The sequence below is a fragment of the Nematolebias whitei genome, chromosome 3, assembly GCF_014905685.2.
Source record: "Nematolebias whitei isolate Nwh7 chromosome 3, NemWhi1, whole genome shotgun sequence".
NCBI lineage: Eukaryota > Metazoa > Chordata > Actinopteri > Cyprinodontiformes > Rivulidae > Nematolebias > Nematolebias whitei.
This window is the reverse complement of record NC_056500.1, coordinates 15,998,770-16,013,536: the sequence shown is the minus strand read 5'-3', so window position 1 is coordinate 16,013,536 and position 14,767 is coordinate 15,998,770. Positions and strand designations below refer to the sequence as shown.

At 37.5% G+C, this 14,767-nt stretch overlaps 1 protein-coding gene across 1 annotated transcript in view; it reads right to left on the bottom strand.

Moving 5' to 3' along the window:
* Nucleotides 1-1,221: 1,221 nt before the first annotated feature.
* The window catches only part of LOC119430696 (adhesion G-protein coupled receptor D2), a 54,529-nt gene continuing 40,983 nt past the window's right edge, over nucleotides 1,222-14,767 (bottom strand). The window contains exons 15-17 of the mRNA XM_037698162.1: nucleotides 6,947-6,988; nucleotides 1,555-1,608; nucleotides 1,222-1,293 (exon numbers count right to left, since the gene is read on the bottom strand). Coding sequence (XP_037554090.1) covers nucleotides 1,222-1,293; nucleotides 1,555-1,608; nucleotides 6,947-6,988 — 168 coding nt within the window. The remainder of the gene's footprint in view (nucleotides 1,294-1,554; nucleotides 1,609-6,946; nucleotides 6,989-14,767) is intronic.

Below are 14,767 nucleotides of genomic sequence, written 5' to 3'. Positions count from 1 at the left end.
TGCATTTTTTATGCTGAAATATACAGCAGTTGCTTAAATGAAGTGGTACCAATCTGCTTTACTCAGCGGAAAAGCCTAATCACATGCAGTATTATAGTCCTAGAATTACTAGAATATCTACTATATAAGATTTAGTTTTGACTACTTCTAATGCTGATAAGGGAACCAAAAAAAAAAAAGAAAACATTGGTTCCAAATCGTATTTTCATTTAAATACCTACTCAATCTAAGTTTCATTGATTTACATGGTTATGTTCATTGGCACATATTACAACACAAACTCCTTTATCCTCAACAAGTGCAATTCATCTTTAAATGGCCCCATATGTAGCATTACCATCAAAGCCTCTTTACCTACTTACTGGGAATTGCACAATACCAAATCTAATGTTTTACAACAAGAGGATAGATGGGAGAATGTGCAGTAATCTAAAGCCAAATGTCTCCTATCTAACCAAAGGACAGGAACATTCAGTATTTCAAGCAGGATTTATGACACAAAATAGCATTAGCTAAAAACCATCAGGCACCAGTGATGGCTAAAAGAACATATTCTGGCAGCACAACCTGGTAAGATTGGAAAATTGCCACCACAGGAGGGGAAAGAAGCAGTAAAAATGACACTAGATGGGGGTCCCTCACTGATAACATGAGGAGCCAATATATCAGAGTGCACCTGGTGGCAGGCCCCCATGTTCATACACCCCCCCTTACCCCACATGTCACATACACATGCACACAATTCCCTTTTTTTTTTTTTTTACTTAATTTCCTCTCACAGTCACCATATCCAACTCATAGTACAAAGTAGTTCAAACAAAAATTGTAGGGACACATTGATTTTAAAAATCTTTCCTGAGCTAAGTGGCTTTGAGGAATGGATAAAATACGTAGGTGCAAGTCAAAATCCAGACGGAAAGGCAAGACAAAGTATTTCTGGCCATAAGGTGTGACACAACCACATAACAAGGTGTATTTGTGGTTTTGGCAGAGTGATGAGTGGTTGTTTATTAAGGTGCTACGATTAATAATTAGATGTTTGTACGTGATGCATGTTTGCATAAGCTAAATCTTTAAGTACTTCTATAAAGCGTTTTGTAAGCAGTTATTTTTCTGTACATACACATACACATACACACACACACGCACACACAGCATTTCACAGTTTCACCTAAACAGCAACGTCCAACAAGATATAAATACTGGCCTGACACTTTAATGTCAAGGGACAGCTTGTCCTGGATTAGAAACTTGTAACCTGCTGCAGAGCTTGACATTGCTGGGATGAAGGTGCTGGGAGAGTGAGAAAAGGGTGGTGTGGTGTGGGGGCTATTAGAGGGTCTATGTTTGATCTATAAGGGCATCTAACATAGACTGTCAACTAGTAAGAGGCTATCAGATGCTGCTCTGAGGCCAGCTTTCATTGGAACAGGCAGAGTAGCATTTTTTCTCCTATGAGAAGCCAAATCTTTAAGGAAAATTGGGTTGGTCACAACAGTTGTTTTTCAGACACCGACCACACACAGAGAAATAAGAAAATAACAAATTACATACAGAGAAATTAAGTGCTTTTCTTCTCTCCTTGATCCTGTTGACAGTACTTCGAACCTGGAAGAAAGGAGGAGAGAATGGCATAAATATCTATATTTAGCAATACTTTTAAAAAAAACATTAAAAAAAAGGTAAAAAAGTTTATTTCACTGCAAGTACCTAAAAGTACAGAATGGAAATTTGATGGTACAGTGATATAAGGAAATAGCATATTTTTAAGGTTAGACTGCAGACACTCACATGCAGGAGCAGGCACAGTGTTAATGTGGTTTGGATGATGTTCCAGTATGTCCCAGTGGCTAATGGGACTTGAAAGTGACACATAGAGCTGGCAAACTAAGGAGACGACTTCAAGCTATCATCTGTCAACATAGAGAGCCGAGACCAACAAATGGAGCTATTGGAGGAGAAGGGACCGCCCTAGCAGAACAGATTACATTGTTACACTTGAGATGAAACACTGTACTTGCACACTTTTATTTAGTGCATGCAACACCAGACCAGAGTCTCATTCATGTAAGAACTATATGATTACATACAAAAAAGAAAAGGAAGGATAGCAATAGGACAAATGGGAAAAACTATACCTAGGATCAAAAGGAGGGTGATAACTATGTTAGGGTTAGGGTAAGATGTTAAATAAAATTTGGGCTTGTTTGCAGCAAATACAAGACCTGAGAGCATTGCAGTCATTGAGTTGATCATGAACTTGTTTGTACACACAGATATACTAAAATCAAAATCCAGGTCATCTGTTCAATAGCTAAAGCTTGGCCCAAACTGGCTTTAATGCAAAAAGTTAACCATAAGTTGATGTTTTCCAGTGATTACTTCCTGAAAATGTCCTTAATATGTGTTGAGTGATTCATGATATGTTTTGCTAACAAACAGAGAGGTATTTTTAAGAGATAATGGCAAAGTTTTAAAAAGAGGTCTGGTGGGATCAGTTTGTACTCAGTAAAAACTGGGGATCAGTCTCAGGTAGCACAACGTTTTAAAAACTTGATAGAGTTGTAAACATTTTTGTGTTTGATCAAATTACTTATGCTGTGCTGGCCATCTTGAATCATGCTAAATTTGCAATAGTTTACTTATTTATAACTTACTGAAAGTTTAATTAAAAACTGTTTAGGGATTCAGGACACGTTTTGCGAACAGTACAGACAAACACACACAAATATGCACAAAAGCAATATTGCTTTGCCTTCCCCTTTTGGTGGTGGTAATGACAATGTCCTCAGTGAGCTGTAAATAGACAAATACCTTTTGGCGATATTGAGAAACTTAAGTAATATTGCTTCAACATGGAATGTGATTACTTCAGGTTTTGCTGGTAAAAAAAATAGTTTGACAGACTAGTGATCCTTTACCTATCGCGGGAGTTACATTCCAGAGACCCCCGCGATAGGTGAAAATCTGCAAAGCAGCAGTGTTATATTTATTTTATTATTCATATATTTTAAGGCTTTATAAACCCTTCTCACACTCCTACAAACCTTTCCCACTCTTAGGTTTACAGTTTGTGAACAGAGCAGCACTGAAAACTGCACGATGTAGCAAAAATTCCATGATACAGAATTGGAAAAATCCCGCAATAAAGTGAAGCTGTAATAAGTGAACCGCGATGTAGCGAGGGACAACTGAGTTTTTATACTCTGCTTTTGGATTTTGTCGTAGGATTTGTTAACGGCGTGGATCATATGCTACTTGGTACTGAACATACATTGCATTTACCTCATTTTAAGCCATCATAAGAATCTGATGTTTTTACTGTATGTGGGCTTGATTGTAATGAAAAGCTTTTGGCACTTATTAGTTCTGCATGTGCACGTGTGTGTTCGTGCATGCATTGAGAACATCATCAGTCCTACATGTAAATTTGTAGCAGCTGGGCACTCATGACTACAGTTTGCCCCTGCCCAGCCCACGACATTAGTGAACACACATTAAGGGTTATGGCTTCATTAAGTCACTCTGCGTTATATATTATGACACCACAGTCAACACACATGGCAATTCTCAGTGATGGCATGTATGTAGAGTGGATTGCCTGTATACATACCACTGCTGAAGGCCTACATATTAAAGATGGTGCAGAAACAACAGTGCCAGCATCATGTTTCCAAAAGCCGATCAACCTTTCTGACAATGTCTTAAAACCCTCTTCAACACGTTGCAGATCATGGTGAGGCACCATGGAATAACAATATTTAAATGGGAAAATATCTAAAACCGCCAGCATGCTGAGGCAATTACATGACAACTTAATTATTCATTTGACAATGAGGGGAAGGGCATTGTGTTAGATGATTGTTATGTGTTTAGAGGTTTAGCACTCACCCAAGGTTTTAAAATGATGCAAAACATGGTTTCCCATGTAAATGGGCACAAAGCAATTTCCATATAAAAGCAGTGAGCTCAACAACACCTGCCAACATCCTTGGAGTTGATGGAAATAAAAGGTCATCAAAGCACAGAATTACAAGGTGACCACCAAGGAAAAGCTAATTGCAGTGAATAATGGGAAACTAACATCAGGTAATTAGCAATTAGCGCATCACAGTTTGAGTGTAATAGCAAGAGATGCAAGAGATGCAGTCTTTGCTCCATTCCACATTTTGAAATAATTCCCTCCAGAAACCAGCCCAATGATTGTGTTCTAACTTTCAGGCACTACACTAGTTTATTCACCACTTTGCATATCAAATAATTTCCTTTACTCTTTTGCTCCAACAGGGTAACAATTACCAGCAAAAGTCAAACAATAGGGTCTCGTTCTTTTTTTTTTTTTTTTTTTTTTTGTGTGCATACTTTTAATACACTCAACTGTCAGTCCTTTAAACACTAATATATGAAGAAAAGTTTGAGAAAGTAACAGAATAGCACAGCACAGATTCTGCAATCAGTTGCATTTTTTATAACAAACATGTCCATCAAGCTCTAAAGTGCTGGTTCATCTTCAGTGATCCTAAACAAGGTTGTGAACTAATATGAGCAATGACAATGAAGAGGAGGTGATCATGCCCAACCATGAGTCTTAAATTAACACAGACATAAAAATTGCACTGTTTGGCAGGTTTGTACCCAGAATTCAAATCAACATGAGATGCTCAAAAAAAAAATAAAAGACCTGCAACAAAACATATGAACAACAGGAGGAGAGCACAAGGAAACACACAAAGGTATGAGAAGGAACAAACGGCATCTGAAAATGTGAAATGCTCGACTGAAACTGGAGTGTAGATGGACAAACTTAAAAAGCAAGGACTAATGAGGAAAAGTGACTAAAGATGAGCAAGGCAGCTGACGGGAAAATTACTGAAGTGGAAGTGGCAGATGGCACAATGCAACACAAGGGCTGAATAAAATGAAAATACAAGTATTAGAACAAAACGCACAGCTCACAAAACAAACCTAATCATAAAACACAAGACTACAAACAAACAGTCCAGTAAAGACGTTCCAATCCAACATTAATTTCTCTTTTCAAGAGATTACAAACAACACAATTTTAGAATCCTGTGATTTTTTTCATTGAGGTTTATTTTTTATGGAAAATGAATCTAGAAGCCAACAGTTTTCTGTGTCTCACTGTTGAGGTTAAGTCAAAGGATATGAACAGACAAGCAGAGTGATACAGAACAAGGAGCCTCCTTTAAAGGTGATGAAGGTTCAAAACAAGGAGATGAGCAGCTCTGAATGATGGCAACACAACAGGTCATTTTTTTCAACTAGTCTTAATAGCTCTTTTGAAAATCGAAACATGAACACAATCTTTTCAAAAACTATGAAGACCTCAGGGTCAAAGACAACTTTTGTGTTAGAAAAATAATTCTTAAGCACCACAAAAACCACTTTGGCAAGAATGTATGTTGATTTATTTTACAATGTTAAAGGGCAGCCTTCTCTGGGTTTGCATTGTCAGTGCATTGCCTGTATCTCAGGGACAGCTATTCATGCTCTAAAGACTTGAACACAGAAAAGAAAGAGAACATGGAAAATTAAAAAGGACAGAAAATGAAAATATTGCACAAGTGAAATAAAGATTGGATGGTCAGATGGACGGAGGCGATGATAACGTTAGATAAGGAATTGAAAGGCGGCTGTCGAGTAATGATGCCTAATGACCTTGAATATTCAGCAGAACAAACAGAAGGTAAATGATGCTTGTATTTAAGAAATTAAGACTACTCAACTGCAATTCATTCCAGCCACAAAGGAGTGCTTGTTGAGCAAATGGTGGCTTGTTGAATTTGTGCTGTACTGCACTAACATAACTTTTACTCTGTATTGCTTTCTTGTCCTCTCTAACCCCAGCCAGTCAAGGTAGATCTCTGACTCTCGAGTCCAGTTCTGTTGGAGGTTTCTTCCTGTTAAAAGGGGGGGTTTCTTTTCCACTGTCACCAGGTGGCTTACTCAGGGAGATTGGGACAAATTGCAGATTTGTCACAATCTGCTGTCTTCCTTAGATAGTTATGGTGTACAAAATGGCATTTTAGAATGTATGCAAATGTTTTTGTTCAGAGCCCAGAGACATCCGCTGTTAACTGGCACTATAATAAGCAAAACAGAATTAAACTGAATTCTTTGAGTAGCATGATACCAACTTTAAATTATACAGTACTTCGGCAATTGCATTAGACTCTGACTTGACTTTCAGATCTTCTCGAAGTCCAATCAGGTATTTGTGCTGTGTTTCTCTTTAATCTTTGGGATTGGCAGTGTCAATAAATGATTTAGAAATAAAATTATATTTAGGAAGGTACTCAAATGCAGTTCCTTCCGTGCATATCTAAAGTTAATGTTATCCACACAGACTAAGAGCCTCGTTTGACCAGGAGTGATTTTTAAGGCTAGGATCCCATCCATTAAATCACATCCCTCTGTCTCACCACTCACCCATTCTGAACCCCCACAAATCTATGGCCCATTTAAATGGTAATACCATCTCAATATGATATTCCCCCCTCTGTCATTGCATACGGTTTGTTGCAGGTTTTTATTTTTTTGTCCTGCTATGGTTACTGCTTGGAGCCCTGCAAAGCCCTGGCCAGTAGCTTTGTCAGGATGCTAAATGGAGGGCCGTGAGTTTAAAAACTTAAAGAGGCAGTGAAATATTAGCCAATGTTGGTGAGAAATGAGTGGCTGAGAACCGCAGCATGTCAGTGTTAAATGGTCGGACTCGGATGCATATAAGTTAGCCCAAGCATGAAGGGCAGTGGGACGCTCGCGTGGAAACGATGTCCCCTCCCCACCCTTGAATCACGCACAGAAACACGTTGATACACGCACGAACACACTCCGTCACCCACACAGCTTTTAAGCAAGAAGCCCATCAGAAACTTGTCATTTCTCTCATTCACTCCGACAGCCTTGAGACACAATGCAGACTTACCTCTGTGTTGTACACCCCGTATATCAGAAAGATGAACAGGCCCTGCAAACACAGACAAAGAAAAAAGAGAGGGAGAAGAAAAAAGGGAGGACAAAGTTGTTACTGTTGTTTTCTCTATCTTTTTGTTTACAAAATTAAAGAAAAAAATTAAGTGGAGTAGCATGACCTAATGTGAAAAACGTAAACGGAATTAGGAAAAAAGGATTTCCCCTGGATTGTTCACTTCTTTAAAGCTCAGCTTGAATTAATACTTAAATCAAATAAGCCACAAAGTTTTATATTAAAAAAAATTGAATAAAAATATACCATGTGCTCATGTTCATTACGTGCTGACGACAAAGTATACACACCACATATATGTACACTCTGTGAAACACTACATGCTTATCACATTTTTAGTCAACAGAAATAACTACTAACAATTCAGTTACAAAACAAACAATACACACACGCACGCATACACACAAACACACAAAGAGAGCAATCCAGACCAAACAAAAGTATCAAGGAAACCATTGGAGAAAAGCGATGAAAGAAAGAGACAGAGCAGGAACATAATGAAGAAAAAAAAGACGGATAAAAGAAAATATTTCATGTTCAAAAAACTCACAGCTAATACCAACGAACCAAGAATGCCATGCCCTTGGAGACACAAAAGCCTACACTTTTGGTCACAGAAAATAAAGAAGATATTTCTCATTTAAATCTATTGTGGCATACATTGAATGTACAAGCTGTGCATTCACCTTCAGGTCATAATGTAGTCCTCTAATCTCAATGGAAACAGTGAGAACAATCTTTGAGCACTGATTGAACCGCATCAAAAAAGATGCGGTGAGAAAAATGAAAAGGCAGTTGAAATCTTATAAATTTCAAGGATGACAGACACAGTGGATATCTTGCCCAAAAAAATAAAAATAATACATTGTGTCAGCGTTCGACTATTTACCACACACAGAAAAAGAAAAAAAAAACTTTTGAAAAGTACGTCTCACCCTATTCACTGCCAAGTGTTTGAGTTGCTATACTGTTAACAGAGGGGAAGGACACAAGCTGAATGCAAGCAGCCACAACCTGCGTAATGCATCAATCAAGTTTGGAGCATCCAATTTTTGCCAGAGGGAGCTCTCGATGCATCAACATTGACAACATGATTTGGGGGCCCATCCTGAGTGACCGACAGACAATGGCTGGAGACGACCTCTAGCCCAAGCTACTGCCCATTCACCTCCTGTTGGCTGCTGCTGTCCCCCAGGAATTGAATTGCCCTTTCTGCCGTGCTGTCATATGACGACTCAAGGAATCCATCTTTTTAAAACTGACAATTCCACTCGTCTCAGACATGCTAAAGACAACAGGAATAACAAAAGATCTCAGATCACCCATACCTAAAGTTTTATTTCTTATTTTCAGTTGCAAGTCAAGTTGGTCACAATTTTATACAGTACTAAAAAAAATTACATAGCAAGATGTTGTCAAGGGGACATCAGTGAGGCCATATGCAAAAGTTATTAACTGAAGCAATGCAAGATCTCAGTCCCAATTGTCCAAATATAGCATTACTACAAACAGTGTTGTTGTTTATTGTTTTTGTTGTTATCGTTTGTTTTCCACAAAGGACAGATGCATGTTCTGGAAAGTATGATACTAATTTTGAAGATATCATATACAGGTGCTGGTCATAAAATTAGAACATCATGAAAAAGTTGATTTATTTCAGTAATTTCATTCAAAAAGTGAAACTTGTATATTATATTCATTCATTACACACAGACTGATATATTTCAAATGTTTATTTATTTTATTGTTGATTATTATAACTGACGCAGCACGGTGGCGCAACTGGTAGAGCTGCTGCCTCTCAGCGAGCAGGTCCCTGGTTCAAATCCCGGTCCAGGGGCCTTTCTGGGTGGAGTTTGCATGTTCTCTCCGTGCATGCGTGGGTTTTCTCCGGGTACTCCGGTTTCCTCCCACAGACTAAAAACATGCATGTTAGGCTGACTAGTAACTCTAAATTGTCCCTAGGTGTGAGTGAGAGAGTGAATGGTTGTTTGTCTCTATGTGGCCCTGTGATGGACTTGCGACCCGTCCAGGGTGTACCCCGCCCCTCGCACAGTGATTGCTGGACATGGGCACCAGCGACCCCCGTGACCCAAAATGGAATAAGTGGGTAAAGATAATGGATGGATGGATGGATTATAACTGACAACTAATGAAAACCCCAAATTCAGTATCTCAGATAATTAGAATAATGTGAAAAGGTTCAATATTGAAGACACCTCGTGCTCTATTCAGCTAAATACAACAATTGCAAAGGCCTTTAAATGGTCTCAGCCTAGTTCTGTAGGCTACACAATCATGGGGAAGACTGCTGACTTGACAGTTGTCCAAAAGACGCCCATTGACACCTTGCACAAGGAGGGCAAGACACAAACGGCCATTGCTAAAGAAGCTGGCTGTTCACAGAGCTCTGTGTCCAAGCACATTAATAGAGAAGTGAAGGGAAGAAAATTATGTGGTAGAAAAAGTATACAAGCAATAGGGATATCCACACCCTGGAGAAGATGGTGAACCAAAACCCATTCCAAAATGTGGGGGAGATTCACAAAGAGTGGACTGCAGCTGGAGTCAGTGCTTCAAGAACCACCACGCAAAAAATGTATGCAAGACATGGGTTTCAGCTGTTGCATTCCTTGTGTCAAGCCACTCTTGAACAAGAGACAGCATCAGAAGTGTCTCGCCTAGCTTAAGACAAAAAGGACTGGACTGCTGCCGAGTGGTCCACAGTTATGTTCTCTGATGAAAGTAAATTTTGCATTTTCTTTGGAAATCAAGGTCCCAGATTCTGGAGGAAGAAGAGAGGCACAGAATCCATGATGCGTGAGGTCCAGTGTCAAGTTTCCACAGTCAGTGATGGTTTGGGGTGCCATGTCATCTGCTGGTGTTGGTCCACTGTGTTTTCTGAGGTCCAAAGTCAATGCAGCCATCTACCAGGTAGTTTTAGAGCACTTCATGTCAAAATAAAAATAATCTTTTTCATAATATTCTAATTTTATGACCAGCACCTGTAATTGATCCAATCCAACAAAGTCAAGTCAGGTCATCTGGACGGTTTCTGATTTTGTTGAAACGTTTCATCCTTCATCCAAAGGATTTCATCAGTCCGAGGAGCCACAACAAACTCAGTCCCATAAATAGCTTACTCACATAGTAGGCCAACCAGTTTTATGGTGATAAGATGGTTTCTGGACCACTTTTTGAACAACTTTGACTATGGCTGGCTCAGAGGTGTCGACGGGGGAGAGGGCGGACTCCAGAAACCGTCTTATCATCATACAACTTCTTGGCCCACTACGTGAGTAAGCCACTTATGGAACTTAGTTTGTTGTGGCTCCTTGGACTGATGAAGTCCTTTGGATGAAACATTTCAACAAAAAAAGAAACCGTCCAGAATACCTGACTTAACTTTGTTGGGTATTTTTACCAGGATTACTGAGCATTAATTTGTATAATAGCTTCAAGTTTCAACTGCTGGGTAGCTGCTTTTATGTCAACAGCTGAAAAAGTTACAAGTCAGTGAATCTAAAAGTTATTGTGAGCTGCCCCGATGCTTTTCTAGCAGCTAATGGAGTTTACAGTAAAACGATTCAACATCTTCATCCGCAAACTCTTTATCAAATGTATTTGTGTGCTTTACAAAAGCAGCACACACAAAATAAGTACAGTAAAAGTTGCAAATAAAGTTGTAAAATAAAATAAAGTTATATAATTAGATGTAAAAAAATAATTAAATTCATAGTGAGCATACAAAACATTGCTGGATCCTAAACATTTTGTATTCATTCAACCTTTATTTACAGGTTAATCCCATTGAGCCTTGAGGACTCATTTACAAGAGTGACCTGAATCCACAGGCTGAAGCTACTGTCCTGATTTATTAGTGTTTCTGCTGTGTGAAACTATTTAAAATATTGTATTATGCCTCTGTAGATTGAGCTTGTTTGTTCAATGCTACAGTCTAAACATTTTGTTTCGTCTATGATGCCTACAGTTGAAAATTCAAATGCCAAAGCAATTATTTCTCATAGTTGGAAGTATACTATAATCACATAGGTGCCGACATACATACAATAACAGACCTTGAGACGTTTAATTGCAACACATGCATTGTATTACATTAGAATGGTAATTTTTTAACTCATTGTAACAATTGAATTATAATGTTTTTGATCATTGCTCAGATTTGTAATTACTCTTTTGTTGTGTGATGAACAAAGTGAGGAGAACTGTGTATATTAAGAAAAATGATCTATTAAAATCTAATTGAGTTAAAAATAAGTGGTGGTACAACAATAAAGACGGATTGTTTAAAATGTTAATTTATTAATACTATCAGTAAAAAACAAACATGCAAGAAAATGGGGCACATTATTTAAATTTAAGTGGGCTTTTCAGTTCCGTTTCTTTTGAACTCGGTAGATGATGCGCCCAACAGTTCTTATCAAAGTTTTACTATTCTGTACATCAAACGAGGTGAATACATTAATGTGCTTTCTTCTAATTAATAAACAATTGTATGTTTAAAAGTTAACACTAACAAACACTCTGTTTTACTAAAAACCTTATTACCCCAGAGAGATATAACATGTTGCAACAAGACAAAATATAGCACTTGTTTAAATTAGTAAACACCGGCCTTCTTTTCGGATTCTGAGAACATTATATGGAAAAGAAGAAAAATAAAATAAAATAGAGCCAGGGATCGATTTACTTTGAAAACTTCCAAGTGAAGTTAATTAAAGAAATGGATCTAGTTTTTCTAAAGCCTGATGCTGTTTAATGTCCATTTGTGATACTGACAGCCTTCTTTTGAAAAATTGCCGATGATGTCCTTGCAAGTCACTCTGTGCAAAATTATAATTTGAATGCATTGTGTTTAAGATAAGCCATTAAGCAATGATTGCATTAGTAAAAGCTTTAATATAAACATTAAATTGTATACACTGTAAGTAAAAAGGACAAGGCTGTCTTTCGTAACCTATCAACATGTTTTTATCATTAGAACAGTATTAATACAAACTTCATTCAGTAAAAAAGTCTCGATGAGATTAAAAACTTTTTTCCAGAGAGTTTTGGCAAACTTAATTATTATATAAAATACAAATAAAAATGTAATGAATTCAGTGCACTTGTTTAATTTTAAGAGAGAATAGAGCAAGGGAGCAAATAAAGTTTTATTATCAAGATGCATGCTTATCTCTATTAATAAATAACTATGCCACAGTCAACATACAGTATATACCAATCAAAAATTATTCCCTTAAGTAAAGCGAGGAAATATAATAAAAAGTATTTTATATCTATTTCAATCATAAATTTATCTTGGAATTCTATCATAAGGTGCATGACTAATATTTTATCCAGCCAGATCTGGTCAGTAGTTAAAATAAGTTTTTATCATTTGAGGCAGGTGGCCAAAAAATAAAAATAAAATAAATATCTTTCTAAGAACACTCTTTGCAATCCACTTTTGTTACTGTCCGGCTGGATTATTGTAAGGCACTTAATATGGGGGTTAGTGGGTCCTCCACTGCCCAACTTCAGAAGGTACAGAATGTTGCTGCGTTACCTTTAACAGGCACATAGACACAAGCACATCTCCCCCATTTTATCCTCACTCCACTGGCTGCTCCACATTTTAGGATCCATTTTAAAATACTTTTATTTGTTTTTAAATCATTGAATAGCCTTGTCCCACCCTATATGTCTTAACTGCTGCATCACAAACCCTTCATTTCACTGGGATCAGCTGATCAGCTGCTCCATAAAACTAGACTCAAGCTCAGAGGATTGTGTTTTTCTGTTGCAGCTCCTAAAGAAGAATATGTTTCCCGTCAATTTCAGACAGACTTCTTCATAAACCCACCTCTAATTAATATGTCTGACAGAATGGGATGTGCCAATCAACCAGGGCTCAGATTTAAGTTTAGGGTGGTTTAATTTAAACCACATAATTTAGTTGAAGAATTAAAAGCATTACCTTATAAGATAGTGTGATTGTCACAAGATTCAGAAGATAAAAATCAAAGACCCTTTTCATGTCTCTGGCGTAGGCAAAAAAGGCCAAATCAATCCAAAGTTTACACAGAAAAATAACTTAATGAGTATAATGAGGGTCAACAGTATAAACTTTTTATAACCGTTTATACTGTAGCATCAGGCTTGGAAAGAGATTTTTTGTGGTAAAAAAAAATAAAATAAACTCCTATTCTGAAAACGTTAAGTTCTCAAATGGTTGCCTATAACAAACCATTCGACTGAACATTAAAGACAGATTACAGGCATTAAAAATAAAACCTAAAAAGATCTAAAAATGTTGCAGAGACCTATGGGTTGCCCATATATTGCCTACAGTTGTGCTATGAATTTTTATGGGATGTCTTAACTGGCTGGTAAATGTTTTGTTCTTTAATGAGAAAAAGTTTAAAAATTAAATTAAAAGCAAACATAAGCTGTTTACTTTGTGCAACTTTTGACTGAAGGAGACTTTTCCCATTTAAAATCTGTTCATCTAAAGCAACTTAAAAATTTTATGAAAAATAGCAGTTTTTCTTCATATGTGCAACTACTAAAACCCAACAGCAGTGTGTTGAACCAAACATCTTCTGTGTTATAAATTATTACAAACACTGAGTGAACAATACCTTTTACACTCCTTTTTGTACACACACAGGCCCACTCACTCACACACACAAACACACTTTTACCTTTCAGTACCCTTCTTTCCAGTCTCCATCAACTGCCCCAATTGTATGAAGTTAGGGAGCCGAGCACTGGCAGGTAAAAATCTCAGGAAACAGCAAGTTTATGACATTGTCCTTGGGAAACAAATTTTCAATGTACAGATATGAAAACTATGATGAAGGGGGAAGGGCAGTGTCTTGGCAAGAAGATAGGGACTGACGGGGTAGCTTTTTCTTTTCTTCCAGAATATATTGCTTCTGTCAACCAAGTGTTCCCTTTTATAAGAGGAACAGGTAAAACACTAAAACGGAGTAGAATGACAGGAGATACTGTTTATTTATTACCTCCGTTTTATTTAAAAAAAATCAGTTAAACAGATTTAAAAAATAGGATTAATATTAGGATTAATATCTGCCCATCCTCTGTGCTTTTATTTAGCAGTAAACAAGATTTTAAATAGCTTTACAGAAAGGGGGGGGGGGTCAAAAGCAAGTCTTCAAAAAAAGTTGTACATTTCGTAAAATGTCATCTTTTATTCAGACGAACAGCTTAATTTTAGGTAATTCAGAACAAAAACCTCAACATCTTTCTAAGAACTGAAGGCTTTGGTGTCACCCAGTGCCAAAAATGTGCACAATGTGAGCAAGTTAGACCTGTCGTCAAATATCCCAGCCTAAATTCAAACACACAGACACTTTTCACAAATGGAGCTATCTGCATCTCCACTTGGCAAAAACGATGTGGAAAAATCCTGCACTTACACCTGGTAACCATTATGGAAATGAGAGACAGAAGAGGTTAAAATGCTGTGATTGGAGGGAAAGAAAAGAAATTCACACTTCTTCGCTGGGACTTGCTAATGTCTCTGACCCCTCCATGCATAAACAGTTTAATTAACATGTATACATAACTCTCACTTTAACTGCTCATGGCATGTCAAATCAAAGTGTCTGTCAAAGCTGTAAAATAGCGTGTTGATACTTTGCAGGTCCTCGGTTCAAAATCAACTCTGTGTAACTGCTCCAGCTGGCCAGAAAAGCTGGCACAAAGATATAAAGACAGACAGAAAAGCAGGTA